Source organism: Columba livia, chromosome 20 (assembly GCF_036013475.1).
Source record: "Columba livia isolate bColLiv1 breed racing homer chromosome 20, bColLiv1.pat.W.v2, whole genome shotgun sequence".
Classification (NCBI taxonomy): domain Eukaryota; kingdom Metazoa; phylum Chordata; class Aves; order Columbiformes; family Columbidae; genus Columba; species Columba livia.
Window position 1 is genome coordinate 11,037,676 of NC_088621.1, and position 22,095 is coordinate 11,059,770.

The following is a 22,095-nucleotide window of genomic DNA, read 5'->3' on the forward strand; positions in this document are numbered from 1 at the left end:
CAGGGCAGTGCTGGAGTCACCATCCCTAGAGGGGTTTAAAAGATATATAGACAAGGGACATGGTTTAGTGCTAGATTTAGGTTATGGTTGGACACGATGATTTTAAGTGTCTCTTCCAACCAAAATGATTCTATGATTCTATGGACTGAGAGATGTGTCTGCTGGTTTAAATAGTCATTTGCACTCCAGCCTGGATGCACAAGCCAACTGGAGGGGAGAAGTTGACAGAACAGGGCTTGTGGTTTCTGGTAAACAGCAATTTGCTGCTGTCTCTGGTTAGCTCCAGATCATGGCTGGTAGGGCCTGAACTGAGCTGTGGCTTCCCTCCTACCCTCAGCACCTGCTCTTGCCCATATGGTACTGCATTCCCTTTTTGAAAGGTCCCCACCTTGAAACCCAACTCCCTTCTTTAAGGGGAAGTTTTGACTTTAATTCCTCATTTGACTCATGAAAATTTTCCCTTTGGAAGTCTGTTCTCACTGCACGAGACACCTCAGGTCTGCTCCTGGCAAGAAAGCACAGCAGTTCTGAGAAGTTCCTGAACAAATGAAGGACATTTGCACATCTGCGCAGGTTCTGAAAGCATTTTTATTCTGCAGGGTGAACACAGACTACAGCTGAGATATGGTGTGTACATGGCCCACCTGGGTTCAGAGCAGCTTAGATCAGGTTAGCTAGTGATGACTGATATTTTTCTGTTCAAGTCATCTATACCCTCAAAGCGAAATAATAAGTTCAGGACGGGTTCAGGTTTCTGAGCACAATTTTCTCCCCACAAGGAACACGCTTGGAAACCACAGTATTTATAAAGACTTGTTCTAATAATGATCCCTAAAAAGCCACCACAGGTGAAAAGCCAGAGACAAAGCAGGGAGCTTTGCTGTTTTTCAAGGGAAGAGGAAAATAAACCAGCTCTTGATATACAGGAACACCCCCATTCACCCCCAGCCCTGCAGCCAGAAAAGCAGGCCCCAGCGGGATATTGGGCTGGCCATGTGCCCGGTGCAGACAGGAGGGGAAAGAACACTACTGGTGCGGAGCTGGTTTGATGAGGATGGCAGACCCTTTGCAGTTCCCATTGCACAGGCTGCCCCACGTTATGCCCTCCTTGACATTCAGCCGCACAGAATAACACGCTGAGTACCACCAGCCGCCCCCAGAGTGGGAGGCACAGTTCCCTCTGTAAGTGTCCTGATCCCGATCTTTTGTGGAGAATTTCATGTTGTTGTGCACTTTCCTGGGATTGTCTGAGGACATGGCGTCCTCTGCTGTCCCTGAGTACACTCCCAGCCTCAGCCGGTAGCCCTGGGACTCATCTTCCACACTGAAGGGGTTGTAGTCTGCAAACCTGGCATAGTTTGCAGCATCCCAGATGATAAACCTGACCCGGTAGACCTTCTGCCTGGAGATCTGATGGATGTACTCAGTGCCCAGCCAGTATTCGGTGTGCACGTTCCCAAAGCCGTACTTGTAGGTGGTCCAGGACTCGGCCCAGGTGATCTCGGTGCTCTGCCGGTTCCTCTGGATGACCGTCCAGCCCCCATCTGCCACGCTCATTTCGCAGTACACCATGATGGGCTGCAGACCGGTGGGCTGGATGAAGTAGACGCCGCTGGGGCTGCCAGAAGAGACCTCGCTGCAGTCAGCAGGCAAATCTGAGGCAGGAGAGAAGGTGATTTAACAGAAGCCTGTGTGACAGGACAAAGAACATGTTTCACCCTGTGGTAGGATAGAGGGGCATCTGGCCAGTGTACCCAGGGGATAATCAGCTGTCCTAGCCCAGAGAGGTCAATGTGCTTTGCTGGTGGTGAGATAGGTTTGCCTCTGCCCTCTGTTCCTCTTCCATATGTCACCTAACAGCAAGCAGCCCTAGTGAAAGGCCTCAGACCCACTGGGCTATGCTGGTGTCAGGCCAGGATACTGATGTGGACACCAGTGGGCTGATTTGGGCCTCCTGAAATAGGGGTTATGTCACACTGGGGAGGAAGGTGAAAAGAACCTCACCCTTACCTGTGACTGAGGGAACAGGAGAAAAATGACCCCTTGTAACACACACCCTTTCCATGCTGCACACTGTGCGCACGCACACACACACACACACAGCACCCCAGTACACCTCCCATCCTCTGTCCTGCAGCAGGGCCTGGGCTGGGGACAGTGTATGGCCTCCCCCACCCAGAGTTGGCTGTACATGAGCACACAATACATTTCCCCCTGTGCTGGCAGATGTGGTCTCTGCACACCTTCAGCTCACTTGCTGCAGGACCTCCCACTGCAGTAAGGTGGGCAGAGCCCCTCTCCCTGGCTGAGCAAACCTGGGCTAGATGCTGCATCTCAGCCTGCCTGCCTGTGTACACCATGGAGGTGTTTTTGAGATCGAAGTCATCACATCACACCCTCTGCCAAGCACCATTTTACCAAGCCTCCACTGGCCCAGGGCATGGGCTGGGGCAGCTCACCAGCCAGGGCTGACCTAGGCTAAGGAACTGAAAGGAGTTGGTGAGAGCACTGTGATGCCCACAGGATGCTACATACTGGTTTTCTTCAGAGCACTCGCCGAAGTGTTGGAGGGAGATTTCTTGAAGATGTTTAGGGTTTGCATATGCAGGGAGTGGCCTGGGACAGCCAAGACCAGCACACAAGCAAGGAGTAGATGGCCCTGGGCTGCTAGAAAGGGAAAAGATGGAGAAAAGATGAAATGTGACCCTCCCTCCACAGAGATGGGAAATACGCTCATGGGTCCAGCAGGGCACAGTGAAACATGACCATGTCAGATGCAGGGGTGCACCAAGCATGTAGGGCTGCATCAGGCTGGTCTGTGCAAGACAGAAAGCCTGACAAAAGGCCTCAGTGTCCAAGGGGCAGATAACCTTGTATTTTCCCCCGACCAGCTGCCATGCATGAGATAGGTTTAGGTGGAGCAAAGCACCCAACAACTGACTGAGCCAAGTTTCATTCCTGGCCACTGAAGCAGGGGACAGGCTGGGGTGGGCCAGAAGGCAGGGCCCAAGCTGCTGATGTTTGAAGGGGTGGCAGGTGAACATGCCCTCAGAGGGCACTGGTGCCACTGCTCCCCATCAGTGTATGAGGACCAGTGCACGGAGCCTCTCCCCGTTGCTGGGCTGCCCTGCCCGTGCACTTGCCATTGCTAGCATGGAGCACCCCACTTCCCAGCCCCGTACTCACCCATGGCGTCCACACAGGAGTGGCCTCTGGAGCACAGTGCTGTGGAGAGGCAGGTTGCATGGAGGCATTTGTAGTGCCCTCTGCAGTGGGTGGGGTGAGTGGGACCTACCCACTCTCTCAGCTTCCTTTCTGCTGGAGGAGGAAATCAGGCTGGGTTTCCTTCGTACCCTTAGAAAACACAAGCTGAGATGAAGGTACCTGTGGTTCCAGGTGCTTAGCTTCCTGAGCTGCAAAGAAAATAACCAGCAAGAGTCCTTGGAATGGTCTCTTCTGTGAGTGCTTAGCTCCTTGGATGGAATTTCCCCTGGGAACAGCATATTTGGGAGCTTTGAAGAATGCAGTTCAGCAAATAAACACTTAAATGCCAGTCACCAATCAGCATGGAAAACAAACAGTGGGGATGTCCCCGCCTCCCACGTTTCAGCAGGGTGCTGCCAGGTCAATTGGTGCTTTTGATAAGCTCAGCCCAGGTCTTAGTGTGGAAGTCAGAGCAGCCCAGACACTCCCAGAGAGAATGACTGCTGCAGGACAGCATTTGGAGCAGCTGCTGTTTTCTGGGCTGCATGACAGCAGACAGGGGGTTGTGGTGGAGGTGTTGCCCATCTGGGGATGCAGGAGAGGTCTCTATTCCCCAGCAGGCTACAGTCCTACACAGATGAATGGACCTGCTGAAAGACACTGGCTAAAAGGTGTCTGTAGGCCAGTTGAGAGAGCTGTGGTCTCTGGGGCACTGGGTTTGGGAGACTGGTTATGCAGGATGGACAGCTACAGAGGAGAACAAGGAGCGGAGCGAAACTGGTTGGATGGAGGGCAGCAATAGCAATCTGAGAACGTACAGAGGGGATGGAGGGGTCTGAGCGTGCACAGCGGGGAAAGCATAATACCTGACCCTGTGTGCACAGAGAGGGAATGGAGATCTGAGTGTGTATGGACGGAAAACAAAGGGCATTGAGGGTGCACAGAGGGACTGGAAGGGATCTGACAGCAGAACCCATTGGAACTGAGCACGCACAGAAGGGACAGGTGGGACCTGAGTGTTGAAGGAGGGCACCTGGGGGAATCTGAGGGCACTTGTGGAATAGGAGGATGTGAGTGTGCACAGAGGGGAGAAGTCAGCACTAAGTAGACACTGAAAGTAATAGAGATCTGAATATGTAAGGAGGGGAAGAGAGGAGAGGAACAAAGGAGATCTGAATGCATAGAGAGGGGAATGAAGGACACCTGAGCATACAACAGGGGGAATGGAGAGAATCCGTGCAAGGAAGACAACAGAAGTGTTCCAAGAAAGCACAATGAGGGGAATGGAGAGGATGTGAAAGCAGCTGGATATGAATGGAGAGCATCTGAGGGTGTTTGGAAGTTGACAGAATGAGTCTGAGGGGATCTAGAAGCAGCCAGAAGGGAACAGAGGGAATTTGAAAGCATGTGGAGGGGCCATGGCTTGGATGTAAGGCACTCAGAAAGGGTGGCAGGGACTGGGGGTGCACAAAGGGGAGTGAAGAAGATCTGAGCATGCATGGATGGGAACTGTGAGGTTCCAAGGCACAGGTAGGGGAACAGAGAGGATCTACTAACACCCAAAGGGAATGGGAGGTAATCAAGGCTGCACAGAGGGGAACAGAAGGAGCCTGAGCACACCTAGAGAAGAATGGAAGGGACTGCAATGGCATGTGGGAGAAATGGAGGGGATCTGAATGCGCACAGAATTGAATGAATGGTTTTGATGTGCTCTCCAGGGTCTTCTCTTAGCTCTCTTGTGCAAGGCAGAGGCTTCCATTGGTCCTCTCGTCCCCTAAGAATCACTAAATTTACCTTCTGGTGGACGCAAAAGAAGGTGCACTTTTGGAGGCCTCCGGTTTCCCTCATGTACACCTCAGAGTCCTCCATTTCCCATCTGGTCCTGCCTCCTATTTTCTCTGCAGTGCATCCCACTGTCCTACATTTGCATTCCTTTTCATGCCACAACCCTCCATATGCCCTTAGGTGCTCCACAAGCCCTCCGCTGCCTTCTTATGCACTCTGTTCCCCCTTACAAATCCTGTCACCTTAGAGGCCCTGGCAGGGTCCTGGGTAGCAGGGACCTCTTTGTGCAGGACGCTCAGTAGAAAGTCAGGGTAAGACGCCAGTCTGGAGACAGTGACAGCCCATTGCTTGCTTGGAGCCACAGACCCAGCATGTCTGCAGAGATAGAGAAGGATCCCAAGTACCAGTTAAAGACAGGTTTGTGCTTCCATAACGAAGGCTAAAGGACAGAGTCATTGGGTGCCCCAGTGCCATGGTACTCTAAGGTCTCTTGGGTTATGGCCCCACCGTGTGTTGTTCCATCTGTAGCAGTGACAGTGTTTGGGGTAGGTTGGGCAGGGGTCAGGGTCCTCTGGGGAAATTCAGAGGCCACAAGCCTATGGGAGGCCCTTGACTGAACTAGAGGATTGTTTTGGAGGGTGTGCTCATCCAGGAGGATGAGGATAGGAGTACTGCAATGCGAGACCTTAATAAGTGTGGTCTGACCACACTTTGCTGGCGTTGAGGTGAGAGATTTTCTGGCACTGGGAAGAGGTTTGCTGAGGCAAATAGCAATGTGATGGCCTCTCTTGCCTTCTCATTTGGACGTGATGGCAAGATGTGAAAGGACCTCTAGAGATCACCTGGTCCAATCCCCTCCTCATGAAAGGTCAGCTAAAGCAGGCCACCCGGACAAGTGTCCAGTTGGGATGTGAATGTCCCCAAGAATGGAGACTCTTTCCCTGGGCAACCTGTGCCAGTGTTTTGCCATCCTCACAGAGAAAAAGTGTTTTCTTGTGTTTAGATGGAATTGGTTGTATGTGAATTTGTGCTCATTGCATCTTGTCCTGGCACTGGGCACCACTGGAAAGAGCTTGGCTCCCACTTCTTCATTCCATCCATTCAGGTGTTGATGCACATTGATAAGATTCCTCTCTAAGCCTTCTTTTCTCCAGGCTCTACAGTGCCAGCTCTCTCAGCCTGTCCTCAAAGGAGAGATGCTCCAGTCCCTTAATCATCTTCACAGTTCTTTGATGGACTCTGCCTAGCATGTCCGTGTCTCTCTCTTGTTGGGGAACCCAGAACTGGATGCCAGGAATGGCCTCACCAGTGCTGAACAAATGGAAAGGATCACCTTCCTTGACCTGCTTGCAACACTCCCCTTAATGCAGCCCAGGATCCTGGTGACATTCTTTACCATGACCATACATTGCTGGCTGATGGACAATTTCTTGCCTCTTCCCATTGCCAGAAAATCTCTCACCTCAATGCCAGCAAAGTGTGGTCAGACCACACTTATTAAGGTCTCGCATTGCAGTACTCCTATCCTCATCCTCCTGGATGAGCACACCCTCCAAAACAATCCTCTAGTTCAGTCAAGGGCCTCCCATAGGTTTGTGGCCTCTGAATTTGCCCAGACAGTTTCTTGCCAGCCAAGATCTCTGTGTCCTTTTTCGAGGCCATACCTTGCAGCTGGATGGCCTCAGGATTGGCTCCTGGGGAACAACACTGGTGACTGATGTCCAGCTACACTTTGTGCCACTGATCAGCACTCTCTGGGCCTTTCTATTCATCTGTTTTTCATTCCATCTCACTTTTCACTTATCTAACCCATATTTTGCCAGTTTGTCTGTTAGGATGTTTTGGAAGACAGTGTCAAAAACTTTTTAAAATCAAGGTAAACCATGTCTATTACTCTCCCCTCATCCATCGTGATAGTCCCTCATTATAAAAGGCTATAAGGTTACTTAAATATGATTTTCCCCTTGCAAATCCACACTGACTATTCCAGATCACCTTCTTGTCTTTCATGTGTCTTTAAATGGTCACCAGTACTAGCTGCTTCATCACTGTTCCAGGGACCAAGGTGAGGCTGACCAGCCTGCAATTCCCTGTGTCCTCCTTCTTGCTCTTGAAGATAGAAATGACATTTACTTTCCTCCAGTCTTCAGACACTTGTCCCAATTGTCCAGACTGATCAAAGATTATGGAGAGTGGCCTGGCAATGACACTGGCCAGCTCCCTCAGCACTTGCGGGTGCACCTCATCAGGACCCATGGACTTCTGCGTGTCCAGTTTGCTTAAGTATTCCCTAACTCGGTCTTCTTCCACCGAGAATACATCTTTCTTGCTTCAGACTTTCCCCCGATCTCTTGGGCCTGGGATTACTGAGGGCTGGTCTTCCCAGTAAAGACAGAAGTGAAGAAGTCATTGAGTACCTTGGCTTTTTCCATGTCCTGTGTCACCAGGGTCCTTTAATGTGGGTTCAGTAGCAGACTCACATTTTTGCTACTATTCCTTTTGTTTATATACTTGTAGAAACCTTTCTTGCTGCCCTTCACATCCCTTGCCAAATTCAACTGCAAGTCAGCCTTCACTTTCCTAACCCCACCCCTAAATGACTGGACAGCATCGCTTTATTCCAGGAGCCATCATGCCCTGCATCCATCTCTTGAACACTTTCTTTATGTGTCTAAGTTTACTTGGGAACTCCTTGCTGATCCACGCAAGCCTTCTGCTACTTTTGCTTGATTTCTTGCTCATTTGCAGGAAATATGTAAGAAAAGTACAATGTAAACATAAATAATAAAAATATGTCCCCTGTCTCCATCTACTGTTTTGCTTTTGGGGTGAGGAGTGTGGGCTGGCGGCTCCCACTTCCATGGGTTTCTCTGCTTGGGGTTGCAGGGTAGGTGGTGCAGAGCAGGCACATCACCTTGAGAATGCTGGTACACTTTCTGATGCACTGCCAGCCTCCTCTCCAAAATAACAGAAGGCCCAAGAGCTGCCTCAGTCTCTGGGGAGAGTCCACTCTGGCCATTTCATCATGGAGACCCTTGGTCAGCCCCAACCTGCAGTGGGCCATAAGTGCTCCTTCCCATGGGTCAGTCCCTTTGGATAGTTTCATGAACTGGATTTTGTGCTTGGCAGCTGATGACTTCTATGCTGGAACTCCAGCAAGGCTGTGGGAGCTGCTGCTGTACAGCTGATCCCCCTGCCAAACGGCTCCAGAGATTCAATAAGGAGTGAGGGTCCTGGAGGACAGGGTTCCTGCACTCCATGTAGCGAATGACCAGGTAGCAAGCCCTCCACAGTGGGACTGCAGCAAACCAACTCCCTTTCTGCCCTCAGCTGCTCCATGCCGTGCTGGGCCCCTCCAGTGCTTGCTGTGCCCTGTGCCCAAGACAAGAAAAGAGCCAAAGATGTCTGAGAGGAAAGGAGAGCCAATGCTGTCACCTGCCTTCACCATTTGCGTATGCTCCTGTAATCAGTATTCAGGATGGGAAGAGCTTCATCCCCTTCCCTTTGCTTCACACAGCCATCCACATGAGGGCGACCTGCGACTGAAATGAATGTGATTTCCACCCCCTCACCCCCCAAAGTCCACTTGTTAGCAGTAGAAGAAATAGGCAGGGGTATCACAAAAACACATTGTGTTCCTAATAGATGTTACGACTTGGATGAGAAACGTGAGCTGCAGCCTCCGGGATGGGCACACCATGGCTGTTGTGTCACCAGATGCCTGCAAGGCGAGAAGGTCCTCGGGCTGTGTGTTGTGGGGGGCGCAGGCTGGGGCTTCAGCCCAGAGATCACAGCTCAGGTTCCTCAGCCATAACCAGCACTGACAGCACTGAATACAGCTGGAATGTTAGCCCAGGTGATGGAAGCATTTTACCAGTTGCTTGGGACAATGCACCGACGGGCTATGGGAATAAGCTGTGTGCACTGTGTTTGCAGCCTGGTTTTTAATGTTTTTCTGGTACTTGTTTTTTCTAACATAAGTCTAGGTATATTTAAAGGCAACATAGAGAACTGGAGATATCTTGGTCACATTCTTAAGTGTTTGGCTTGGTTTTATTTTTATCTCTTCTTCAAGGAGTTGTGTAACATTCTTCCTCTGCTGTTTGGCCATTTTGTTACAAACATCATGTCTAAAAGATCTGTAGCAGCCATTTATCCAAATTACCAAATTGAAGTCAGCTAGGTTACACAGTGGTATAAAAGTAAATGTGTGATGAAATGCTTTTAGGTGAACAGTCAGAGGAGAAAGTAACTTGGCATTTGTGGTGGCCATGACATATAAAGGTATTATTATATGTGAACGTCTTTAATACATCAGCATCAAGAGAGAGCTTTCCTACAGGTCTGACTCTGCATTGGGGAGGCCACACCTGGAGTTCAGTTCTGGGCCCCTCAGGTCAGGAAAGAGACTGAAGTGCTGGAGCAGGTCCAGAGAAGAGCAACAAGACTGGGGAAGGGACTTGAACACAAGAGCTATGGGGAGAGGCTGAGGGAGCTGGGCTTGTTTAGTCTGGAGAAGAGGAGGCTTAGAGCTGAGCTCAGCACTCTCTAGAGCTACCTGAAGGGCAGTTCTAGCCAGATGGGGATTGGTCTCTTCTCCCAGACAGTCAGCAATAGGACAAGGGGCCATGGGCTTCAACTCTACCAGGGGAAATTGAGGCTGGAGATGAGAAAGCAATTCTTTGCAGAGAGAGTGGTCAGGCATTGGAATGGCTGCCCAGGGAGGTGCTGGACTCACCGGCCCTGGAGGTTTTTCAACTGAAATTGGCCATGGCACTTAGTGCCATGATCTAGTAAACGGACTGGAGTTGGACCAAGGGTTGGACTGGATGATCTCTGAGGGCTTTTCCAACCCAGTCCATTCTGTGATTCTGTGATTCTGTGACTTTCCTTTAGTGCTAGCTATTTAAATGCTGGGTCAGGAGAGTCAGGACTATATTTTGGACTGCTTATGCACTGCCCAGTACCCAGTTTTTCTGTATGTAAGCCCAACATCCTTTGATCTTCCATCATAATCCAGATTTTTAGAGCTCAGTGGTTCTCTTTTTACTGTTCTCATTTGCACATGCCACCCCCAATGCAAGAAAAGCAATTGCAAAAAACCAATTGGTCCTCAGGGATGGATCCAAATGTCAAGCTCCCCCAGGGTGAGTCTAGGCATCTGGAATCCCCTGGAGGAGACAGTTGTCCAGGTCTGTGGGATGTCCAGGGGTCAGCGAGGTCTGGAGAAGCTCCAACACTGCCATATGGCTCTGGGAGGCAGAAGGAAGAATGGAGAAACAGGAGGAGGGGGAAGGACCCCCTCTATCCCCATCCGGGGGGCTGGGGATCATGGGGCGTCTGGGGAGCCCAAGGGGCAACTGGGGGCTCCTGGGAACAACAGATGGGTCTAAAGGTGCAAGTATGGTAGCCTGGGGAAAACTGGGTCAAATGACTATAACTGGGGCCCCCAAAGGGACAGTGGGAGTTCTGGGGAAAATGGAGGAAAGTGGCAGGGTCTCGGGGTAATTAGGGAATCTGAGGGAGGCAAGGCAGCCTGGAGAGCTCCTGGGTGCAAGGGAGGGGTCACGGAATGGGCCAGAGGACAATGGGAGTCCCAGGGGGAAACAGGGGGCCCTGTGAGTCCTGGCAGTCTACACCCTGCCTTGGACACCCAGGTCCCCTCACATTTGTAGGGAATCCCAAGGAACTGAGGGGTCTGGGGAGGATGGGTTACAAGCACCATGCTGGTCTGCGGGGAGCCCCAGAGCATGGGGATTTTGAGGGTAAGGTTTACCAGGTCATGAGGACTCACCCCAGTAGCATCACGAGTGTCATGGAGCCAAGTGCCAGCCCCAGCCCCAGCCACGCCATGGGGTGCAGGGGGGCCATGTCATGGGGCCAGCGCAGCACAACTCTGAGCCGAGCCTGGAGTCCCCGCTCTGCCTCCACATTTTGCCCTGATACTGTGGGGACCCAGGCACCTCAGGTCATGGGGCACTGCCCCCCAGGGACCAGATGTCCCTGCAGCACATGCTCCAGCCACAGGTCTCACTGCCCCCAGGGAGCCAGGTGTCTGGAGTCCTTGCTCCATTCCACATGCCCTGTTGGCCCCAGAACACCTGCTCCACTCCACCCGTCCACCATGGACCCAGGTGTCCTGGCACTCTGTTCACACCCCCATGCATCCCACTCCCATGGACTCAGGTGTCTGGGGCCCCACTCCACCCCACACTGCTCACTGCCCCCGGGGCACTCAGTTGTGTCAGCGCACCATTGAGGTAGAAGTACTTGCGGATGAAGGGTTCAAAAAGGTCTGCCAGGCGACAGGCGAAGGTTCCCTGAACGGGGCCCCAGAGGGTCAGACTCAGAGGTCCCTCTTCACTCGTCTGCAGCTCCTCAAACAGTGTCAGATCCTGTGTGCGCATCTGGGGCGTGGGTGAACACATCAGCACAGACTGGTGCACCAGGTACACAAAATAGCATACATGTGCATGCAAAGGCACCCGTGTCCTGCACATGCTCATCACGTCCCCTTCATGCTGCTTGTACTCTTTGCTTGTGCATGTGCATGCACCTCATGTCCCACATGTGCTCTTTATGCCCTGTGTGTGCACACAGGGATGCACAAGCAGAAGAGACACAAAAGTCACTTCCTACACACACCTGCGTACACAAGCGCACACAAATCTGCAAACACAAGTGACCCACCTCCCCCTTTGCATGCACCCTTCACATGGATGAGCACTTGCTTGCATCCTGTGCATGCTGATACGCGTGCTACTTATAACACACATATCTACTGTATAAGTAATACCTGTATCTATTGATAGTCCTTATGCCAAGTGCACAACTATGTGCATGCAGGCCTTGCTTCCCATGCCCGGTGTTCTTATTAATGTCTAATATGCCCTTGTGCATGTACTTGCAACTCACATCCTTGGCAAACATCCAGGTAATGGACCAGTTCGGGGGGATAGCAAAGGGCACGTCACAGTGCAGTGTGACGACTTCATCTGCGCGGGCCCACACCTCCTGCACTGGGAGCATCGACACACACGTGAGTTCACCCTGCACGGGCTCATGGTGGAGAGGGGTAGGCATTTATCTTGGCACACTCCTGTGTGCTCATGGTGGGTCCACCAGGCATGTCCATGTATGAGAAATGAGGGTTGCTCCCATAGCCCTGGAGGCACCCAGCTCTATGGCAGGGCTCAGCCCAGACTGGGTGCCTGGGTCTACTGTGACCCCATACCTGGGCAGTCCAGGGGAAACGGGCAGTGCATGATGTGGCAGGTAGCACATTGGAAGACGCGGGCAGCTTTCTGATTTCCTGGGAGGGAGAAACTTGGTGGTCTCAGGGGTATGTGAGATGTATTAGGGATCAGGGGGTGGAAGAACAGAGGGATCAGCACTCACCACAGGGGGGGATGCAGGCTGGAGCTGATGGGGAAGAAGCAGCATTAGACTGGGGTTCATTGTGATGAGCTGTCAGGGCTCAGACCTTGTCCAGCCCAGACGAGGTGTCTGAGGGTCTCTCCAGGATGGGGAGGTGCCCAGGGTGGGGGTCCCTGGGATGTAGATGTCCAGGGTGGGGGTCTCTGTGACAGTCCCTTGAGTCCCAGGGACTCCTCAGGGTGGGAGTCCTTGGTGGGTGTGCCCATTGACCCCATACCTTCCTCCATCTTGCTCAGCTTCACCCAGATTTTCTTGATGGCTGCCTTCAGAGACACCCGAAAGGGCTCTGGGGTGTCCCAGATGTCTGGGTGAGACGATGTACCCTGCCCCTGATCCCCATAACCCCTCCCTGGATCCCACAGATTGCCTGTACAACTGGACCCCAAATATCCATTCTGGAGTCCCATATAACCCCTCAAAAAAAACCAGAAGCTGTATATCTTGAAACCCCTCTACCCTCATGATTCCCCAAATATCCCCTTATAGCCCCCAGACCTCCATATATCCCGTATTTCACCACACCCCCCATTCAAGGCCTCCACATCCCATCCCCTATGCCCCATGTCCTGGCCCTATCCGCTCACACATCCCATGTTCCCTGCTCACTCTTGCCCTTCTGCTTCTTCACAAAATCCACAGCGTCCATGATGATCTTCTGAAGTGCCATATGCTGCTCCTCCCCTGAGACCAGTATAGGGGCACTGGGACCAGTGCGGAGTTGGGGTTGGAGGTTCAGGAACAGGAGGGTCCACTAAGGGCTGGGGGGTTCCTGGAGTCCTGATCAGGGATTAGGGATACTGGGAAAGTCAGCTGCCCCTGGGCATTCCTAAGGTCCTAGGCAGGGATCCTAGGGGTACGGAGTCCTAGGGAGTCCCCACTGTGTTCCTGTTCAGGCTTGGGTGATTCTCAGGGCTGGGGTTCCCAGAGGTCACTGGAGTCCAGGTCAGGACTGGGGAGACCTTGTCATGGTTGGGAGTCCTTAAGGCACTTGTCTGTGATGGGTCCCTGTTTAGGAAAGCACCTGCCTGGGATCTTGGCCAGTGTCAAAGTGAGGGCCTTGGTTGAAGTGGGGAACAGAGAGGGCTCTGGGGTCCTGTTCAGGTTGGGGGTCAACCTTGAGATGGGGCTCTCTGGTGGGATGGAAGTGGCAGTCAGGATGGGGGTCCTTGGTTGGAGTCCCCGTTGGGTTGGGCGTCCCTGGGGTCCCATGACGCACCCACAATGACAGAGGCAAGTGGTTCAGCAGCCTCAACAAGGGCTTCAAGGCAGAGTTGATGTTGGGTCTCTTTGGCACTGGTCTCAGTCATGTAACGGCACAGCTGTCTCTGATCGGTGGGAGCCAAAAAGCAGAACAGGCAGGGGTGCACGCCAGGGAGCCAGGACACCAAGGCCACCCACCACCACAAGCCAAGTCCTCCTGCCCGTATGCCTGGGTTTCGAGGGAGCCAGAGGACCAACAGCAGCATCATGGGTGCACACCACCACCCCATGGCCCCAAAGCACAACACCTGGCTGCCTGAGTCCCTAAGGAACAGTGGGGTTCCGAGGTGGAGCCCAGGTGCCTGGGTGCCCAGGGAACAGCAAGGTTCCTAGGTGGAGCTCCAGGTGGTCTCCAGGGAACAGTGGTGTTACTAGGCTGGTCCCAGATGCCTGATTCAAAGAGCGGGGATAACCAGACACATGGGTCCCCTGTGTCATGTGGGCTGGAAAAGGGGCTCCCAGACCCTCATTTGATCTTCCCAGATCTGCTACCTTCCATGCCAAAACATTTCTTTTGTTGTTGGGCATTGGAACAGGCTGCCCAGGGAAGTGGTCAAGTCACCACCCCTGGAGGGGTTTAGAAGATTTGGCACTTGGGGGCATGGTTTAGCGGTGGGCTTGGCAGTGTTATGTTTTATGGTTGGACTTGATGGTCTTAAAGGTCTTTTTAAACCTAAATTATTCTATAATTCTAAGGTTTGCAGCCCCAGAAAATAGATGTAGTTCCATTTGTGTTTTAGCACAACCCAATCAAATGGTAAGAGGTCTGTATGAGACTCTGAGCAGCATCAAAGAGATTGAGAACACAAGACCTGTAGGTTTGTACTCAGGATTTGGGTTCTAAAATCCACACTATGTTTTAAAAATCATTGTACAATTTTGGACAAAATTTTAATTAAGCACTTTACTCTGTTTCACAGGTGCTGTTTTGAATTATGATGTGAGATATTGTGGCAGATCATAGAATAATTTAGGCTGGAAAAGACCTTTAAGATTATGCCAGCATGTGAAAGCGATGCTGTCTCTCAAGTTTTGGACTGGGAAGAATAGATGTAGAAATGAGGTTGTCTTAGAAAAGGGGGCTTTAGCAGTTAACACTAAAGGCAGTTTTTTTAAAGTTGTTCATTTCAGGTGCAACTTCTTGTGTAATTTCTTTTCATTTTCTTATGGCAAAGCAATTGGACAGGAGCTCTGAATCCAGACACCTCCTGGATCTAGGATCCAAGACAGTTTTCTAATTGACCCATCCATCTTCCACTATGGTGACAGAAAAGGAGAACTGAAGATTCTTCAGTATCCTCCATGGTAGCCCAGCCACGTGAGGCAGCAGTTTTAGGGCTGTTTAGATTAAGAACCATCTTTTCTGCCATCCTGGAACTTGTTGTTTGATCACACACTTAGTCTGGCATCAATGTGCTCCGTACAAATATTTTGCACTTCTTTCTTCTAAGGATTTTAATATACTTTATTAAATGTACCTTCACAGCCAATCCTTCAGTTGTCTACATTATACAGAAAACTGTAACCAAGATTAAATCTGATTTGTCTCATTTCAACAGTTTTCTTGAGTGGCAGAATCAGCATCCATGTCCCACAGATCACTCATAGATCTTATTAGTTTATCTGGAATTTATATTCCACTAGGGCAGTTTTTCCCCATTTTGTTCCCCCTCACTGCTGAATTATTCATTTGATCCACAGGAGGGCAGCAAGAAGTTTAAAATCCCATATGTCAGTACTTTAATGTTGCAGGGAGCTATTCAAACTTCCAGTTCACATTGCAAGAAAAATACAATTTTAAATATTTTTTTCATCCCATGAGGAGTCAAAACAGCTATTATTATTATTATTATTATTATTATTATTATTATTATTATTATTATTATTATTATTATTATTATTATAAATTTCTGAGGAAATTGAATTTTTAAATGTAGAAATGTTTCATTCCGTCTTGGTCCGACGGTTTCTCCTCTTGGGCACATCACAGTTTGAGAGCTTGGAGTCGCAGCCTTCCACATGGAAAAGCTATTCTGAGGTTTTGTTTCGTGTTAATTGAACAGGAAGAGAGATGTAACCAATGCAGTGGAGACCACACCACACCTGGGCCATTGAGACCAACAGGAGCACAGGAACCCAGGCTGGCCTTTCAGCAAGGATTGCATCAAGTCAGACAAAATGGATCATTGGAAGCTGTCTAAGAAACTGAAATGCCTTATCTCAGTCTATTCCAACCCAGTATTAAAAACCTTCTGGAGAGACAATTTAAAAATGGAAGAAAAATTCAAATGTTCTTTAAAGAAAGCCTCAATCAGTGAAAAGTGCCCTGCCCATTGAAAACAAAACAAAACAAAACAAAACAAAACAAAACAAAACAAAACAAAACAAAACAAAACAAAACAAAACAAAACCCACACAAAAAGCCCCCAAACAAATCACAGAATCGACTGGGTTGGAAAAGCCCTCAGAGATCATCCAGTCCAACCCTTGGTCCAACTCCAGTCCATTGACTAGATCATGGCACTAAGTGCCATGTCCAGTCTCAGTTGAAAAACCTCCAGGGCCGGTGAGTCCAGCACCTCCCTGGGCAGCCATTCCAATGCCTGACCACTCTCTCTGTAAAGAATTGCTTTCTAATATCCAGCCTAAATTTCCCCTGGCAGCGTTGAAGCCCATGGCCCCTTGTCCTGTTGCTGACTGCCTGGGAGAAGAGACCAATCCCCACCTGGCTAGAACTGCCCTTCAGGTAGTTCTAGAGAGTGCTGAGCTCAGCTCTAAGCCTCCTCTTCTCCAGACTAAACAAGCCCAGCTCCCTCAGCCTCTCCCCATAGGGCTTGTAAAACCAAACCAAACCAAACCAAACCAAACCAAACCAAACCAAACCAAACCAAACCAAACCAAAACAAAAAAACACACCACAAAATCAAAACAATAATGACATGGAATTCCTCCAGATGTCCATTATAGAAGATGATTTTCACCAATATTCAGTTAACTGTACTTTGCAAAAGCTGCGATATCCTGTGACCACCGATGTTCAGGTTTATTTTGACAAATGTGCATCAATAATTCCTATTCATACTGGTGTACTAACATAAAGGAAGAAATTGAGGCGTTATGGCATGCTGAGATAGACGTTCTAATCCACTCAGGGTTATAAAATCTCCTTATTTATATATACATGCTTTTAAAATAAAATTAGAGTGGCAGGGGATTGTTCAAATGTCTCAAACAATAATTTTTATTTTCGTCTAATTACTCTGGGTTTATGTGCTATGTGTAATGAAAGAATATTTGTTTTACTGATTCTGGTAAGTTAGAAATCATATATCATGCAATAATTAAGTCAAGCCTTAGCTCAGCGTGGCTCAGCTTCTTACCATTGATGCCTCCCGTGTTTGTTGGTAAACTGAGGCAAAGTAACTTATGATACACTTCAGGGAACATCATATCTGTGTCAGAGTGCTATCAAATCATGTATTGAATCAATAAGTACATGATTTAGAAAGGGTTATGCCTTATATATTCTTCTATATTATCCAAACAAACATGATGTGAGTTGCAATGGCAGTAAGACTACCAAGAAGAGCTTTAGAAACTGAGCTGCAATTGTTGTGCCCCTGTTAAAAAGATGAGCTTCTGTTTAATTGCTGAGCTTCAGAAAAGTCACAAGGTGTATTGATCATCTGCTTGAACAGGGGTTTTTTGGTGTTTCTTACAGGTCTTTCTTTCCTATCCCACCTTTTAAAGACCATGCTATTCTGAAGCATAGTCAGCACATCAGAGACCTCATTATGTATTCCAAAACATTATGTGTCCAAGTGTGTTCATAAGACCCCAGTACCCTTCAGCTGCACTTTGAACCAAGTCCTCAACACCCGCACTCCAACACATGGTAAACATTTCCATCTATTCATGAGCTTCTCTGTTCACAGCAGCAAATTGTGATCTGGCCTTTAGCTTTGGGCTGACAGCTCAGGCTTGGCAGAAGGGTTTGAAACAAAATGACATTGTTTAGTAGTTAATTTCTCACTGTGAATTTCTTAACATGTTGAGCCTGGAGTTATCCTGCAGGACAACACAGTTGCTGTACTTTTTGTTTTCATTTAACTAATAGGTCAAGTCCCTCACTCTGGCTCATTGCACCTCTCCCTTTGATGGCAAAATATTTTCTTGTCCTTCTAGTATTCGGGATCAATTTTGTTAAATAATCCAATTATAGGATTTGGCTTGCGAACTGTCATAAAGAAAACCCTGTGAGATGCAGTGTCATCATCTCAGTTTTACTTTTAATATTAGATGGACACAGAGGCACTGAAGCAATGCAATTTATTTCCTAGGAACGTTAACATCACTCATAATTAATTTGGTAGACTCTGACATAGAATTTTTACTCTAGAAATAATTTATGGACATTTTATAGAACCATGGAATGTCCTGAGTTAGAAGGTGTCCAGTCCCAACAGATGGGATGAGTTAACTCTGAACACGACACGTGTCCTGACTCTACTGGTGAGATCAGGTGTGAGTTAATTCTGGGTATTTCTGTGCAGTTGTGCAAAGTGAATGACAGACAATCACTCCAGGTGTCCAATTCAATTATGAGATTTAATAAAAGTATGTGTTGGAATACTAGATACAGCAAATAGTGTCTTGGCAAAAGTGTTTTACGATATCATGGAACTTATAAATACATTAACAGTAAAAGTCCTACTATGAGCAATGTATTGGCAACCATTAGTAGCTATAATACAAGACTTAACAAGAATCCAACCACAGAGCTTAAGATGATATTACTCTTTGTGTTCAAAAGGAAAAGAGAGAAAGAGAGTGGTAGAGGGAAGGAAAGCTAAGGCATAAGAGAGAAAGAGAGTAATATATCACAGAAGGAGAGACAAAGAAATAGGGATATAGATAAAAGGAGAGAAGGAAAGAGCAAAGAAAAAGGAAGAAAGAGAAGGGTGAGGGATCCAGTCACTCATGGCTCCACAGTGGGGATGACAGAGCTTGTATGACGACGTATGACCTCCGTTGTCCCACAGCGAGGATGCTGGGGTTTGTAGTTTGGGAGCGCAGCATCCTCCAATGTCTGGTCTAGTTCCTGCGGTGAGGCTGGTGGGCAGGAGGTCCTCAGGGTGGTGGATTCCCTATCAGTGCTGGGTTTGGTGAGCTTTTTCATAGCTCTCTGAGTAAGGGAAATTCCGGGGAGAACGGGTGATTGCAAAAGATCGACAAGTCTTGACAAGTCTTGGGCCATATTAAGGGGTCTCAGCTTTTCCCCTTTGTGTGCCAAGCTGGGCATATCGGAGGATGGAGCTCTGTGCCCTCCAGCTCATCCCTCACCTCCGGTATCGGCCAGCTGGCCTGGGCTGTGGCTCCTTAGCTTGTCGTTGATATGTAAATCGCAGTTCCCCCTATACTGAATGTGTCATCTCCTGTGGCTGGATGAACTAGTTTCACCACAATGTTTTCAGCCATGATCCTTCTCAATACACAACAGTGGTGTTATACAAATTACAGGAATTAGTGACTTGGCAAAAGCATGTTATAGTATCACAAAGCTTATCAATATATTGACAGCAAAAGTCCTTCTAAAAACGGTGGATTGGCAACAATTAGTAACTATAATGCAAAACTGAACAAGACTTTAACAGCAGAACTTGAAATGATTATTTTTATATGTTCAAGAAAAAGGAAACAAGAGAGAGAGAAAAGGAAAACTAAGATATAAGAGAGAGAGAAGGAGAGAAAATTAAATATTCCAACTCCACAAGTTATCAATCCAGCGATGTCCAGTGGAGGGAGGGTGGTTGTGCTGAAGACTTCAGTCACGCTGTGCAGCACATACATACCACACCTGACGCCACACACAGGGTCATTTTATAATCCAGTTCATTTACATGTGGGCGGTTCATCTCCTACCTCTGTGCGCTTTTCATACTGATTAGGAAGATTCTTCTGAAAATGGATCTGGGATCTTCAAACTAGGGGAAAGTTCACGGTACTGACCAGAAGTGAGTTGTCTTGCCTGTCAGGGGTAGCTGTTGATTCGTGGTTTCTTCTGATAACCGGTTGTCCGACAGATGGTTCATCTCCTTTCAATTAGGCCATGAGGCCTTCACAGTGATTGACAAGGTGTCTGACACCATAACCATCTATCTCTTCTGCCAAACACAACACCTTGGGAAAGATAAGGGAGATGTCTGCCTACACAGCCATCTATCTTATCCTCCCAAAGTAACAAAACACAGTATCACAGTATCACAGTATGTTTGGGATTGGAAGGGACCTCAAAAGATCATCTAGCCCAATCCCCCTGCTGGAGCAGGAACACCTAAGTGAGATCGCACAGGAACATGTCCGGGCGGGTTTTGAATGTCTCCAGAGAAGGAGACTCCACAACCTCCCTGGGCAGCCTGTTCCAGTGCTCTGTCACCCTCACTGAGAAGCAGTTTTTTCTCAAATTTAAGCGGAACCTCTTGTGTTCCAGCTTGATCCCATTACCCCTTGTCCTATCATTGTTTGCCACCGAGAAGAGCCTGGCTCCATCCTCATGGCACTCACCCTTTATATATTTATAAACATTAATGAGGTCCCCCCTTAGTCTCCTCTTCTCCAAACTAAAGAGACCCAGCTCCCTCAGCCTTTCTTCATAAGGGAGGTGCTCCACTCCCTTAATCATCTTCGTTGCCCTACGCTGGACCCTCTCCAGCAGTTCCCTGTCCTTCTGGAACTGAGGGGCCCAGAACTGGACACAATATTCCAGATGTGGTCTCACCAGGGCAGAGTAGAGGGGAAGGAGGACCTCTCTCGATCTACTAGCCACCCCCATTCTAATACACCCCAGGATGCCATTGGCCTTCCTGGCCACAAGGGCCCAGTGCTGGCTCATGGTCATCCTGTTGTCCACCAGGACCCCCAGGTCCCTTTCCCCTACACTGCTCTCTAATATGTAATTTCCCAACCTATACTGGAACCTGGGGTTGTTCCTGCCCAGATGCAGGACTCTACACTTTCCCTTGTTAAATTTCATTAGGTTATTCCCCGCCCAACTCTCCAGCCCGTCCAGGTCCTGCTGGATGGCAGCACAGCCTTCTGGCGTGTCAGCCACACCTCCCAGCTTAGTGTCATCAGCAAACTTGCTGATAGTACACTCTATTCCCTCATCTAAATCGTTAATGAATATATTGAATAATATTGGCCCCAGTACTGACCCCTGAGGCACTGCACTAGATACTGGCCTCCAACTAGACTCCGCACCATTGACTACCACTCTCTGGCTTCTCTCCTTAAGCCAGTTTGCAACCCACCTCACTAGTCTATTGTCTAGACCACACCTCCTCAACTTAGCTGTGAGGATGCTGTGGGAGACTGTGTCAAAGGCTTTACTGAAGTCAAGGTAGACCACATCCACCGCTCTGCCATCATCCATCCATCTTGTTACATTCTCATAAAAGGCTATGAGGTTGGTCAAGCATGACTTACCCTTGGTAAAGCCATGCTGACTGCCCCTAATAACCCTCTTATCTTTGATATGCCTTGAGATGGCACCGAGGATAAGCTGTTCCATTACTTTCCCAGGGACAGAGGTGAGGATGTTTAGGGCATAACATGGTCCTTTGTTCTGCTAAGGATAGGGTAGGGGAAGAGCTCCAAAGTTCTCACAGAAGAGACCCACAAGGATCATGGAGTCCAACTCCTGTCCCTGCACAGGACACCCCACAGGTCACCCCGTGTGTCTGAGGACTTTGTCCAGTCTCTTCTTGAACACTGTCAGGTTGGGGCCGTGACACCTCCCTGGGGAGCCTGTTCAGCGTCCAGCACCTCTGGGTGAAGAACCTTTTCCTCATGTCCCACTGACCCTCCCTGGCACATCTTCTGCCATTCCCTGGGCTCTGTCACTGCCACAGAGAAGAGCTCAGCCCTGCCCTCCTGCTCCCTTGGGAGGAAGCTGTAGGCCACAATGAGGCATACTGTATAATAACGAATAGTATATAAGATATATAAAGGATACAGATATTTCCCCTCCTCTAAAATAAAACATGATAGTTTAAAACTAGCAAGCTGAATACACACGTAGACATACACACAGAGTTGTTCTGTGAAACTCGACAAATGTTCAGGCTTCACCAAGGGCAAGTCCTGCCTGACCAGCCCAGTGGCCTTCTATGATGGAGTAACTACTGCAGTGGACAAAGCAAGGGCTATGGATGCCGTCTGTCTGGAATTCTGTAAAGCCTTTGACATGGTCCTCCACAACATCCTTCTCTCTGAATGGGAGAGATGTGTATGTGATGGGTGGATTGTTCAGTGAATGAGGAACTGGCTGGATGGACACACCCGGAGAGTGGTGGTCAATGGCACAATGTCTGGATGGACACTGGTGACAAGTGGTGTCCCTCAGCAATC

The 22,095-nt window shown here is 49.1% G+C and overlaps 2 protein-coding genes across 3 annotated transcripts; both read right to left on the reverse strand.

Annotated features, from left to right (window-relative positions):
- Window positions 1–569: 569 nt before the first annotated feature.
- Window positions 570–3,480, reverse strand: LOC102087286 (fibrinogen-like protein 1-like protein). Of its 2 annotated transcripts, none has more exons than XM_021294953.2 (3): window positions 3,187–3,480; window positions 2,536–2,664; window positions 570–1,655 (listed from the first exon to the last, which is right to left on the reverse strand). In XM_021294953.2, exons 1-3 carry the CDS (start codon window positions 3,188–3,190, stop codon window positions 1,027–1,029), a joined length of 762 nt encoding a protein of 253 aa, XP_021150628.1. In that variant the 5' UTR covers window positions 3,191–3,480; the 3' UTR covers window positions 570–1,026. The 2 variants fall into 2 exon arrangements, with proteins under 2 accessions (XP_021150628.1, XP_013224203.1); XM_013368749.3 differs by having other exon boundaries at window positions 2,536–2,667.
- Window positions 3,481–9,965: 6,485 nt separating this feature from the next.
- SPACA6 (sperm acrosome associated 6) lies at window positions 9,966–13,970 on the reverse strand. The gene is made up of 9 exons (XM_065037355.1): window positions 13,592–13,970; window positions 13,033–13,107; window positions 12,644–12,712; window positions 12,388–12,411; window positions 12,224–12,301; window positions 11,905–12,008; window positions 11,243–11,396; window positions 10,784–10,934; window positions 9,966–10,241 (listed from the first exon to the last, which is right to left on the reverse strand). Exons 1-9 carry the CDS (start codon window positions 13,914–13,916, stop codon window positions 10,202–10,204), a joined length of 1,020 nt encoding a protein of 339 aa, XP_064893427.1. The 5' UTR covers window positions 13,917–13,970; the 3' UTR covers window positions 9,966–10,201.
- Window positions 13,971–22,095: the final 8,125 nt, after the last annotated feature.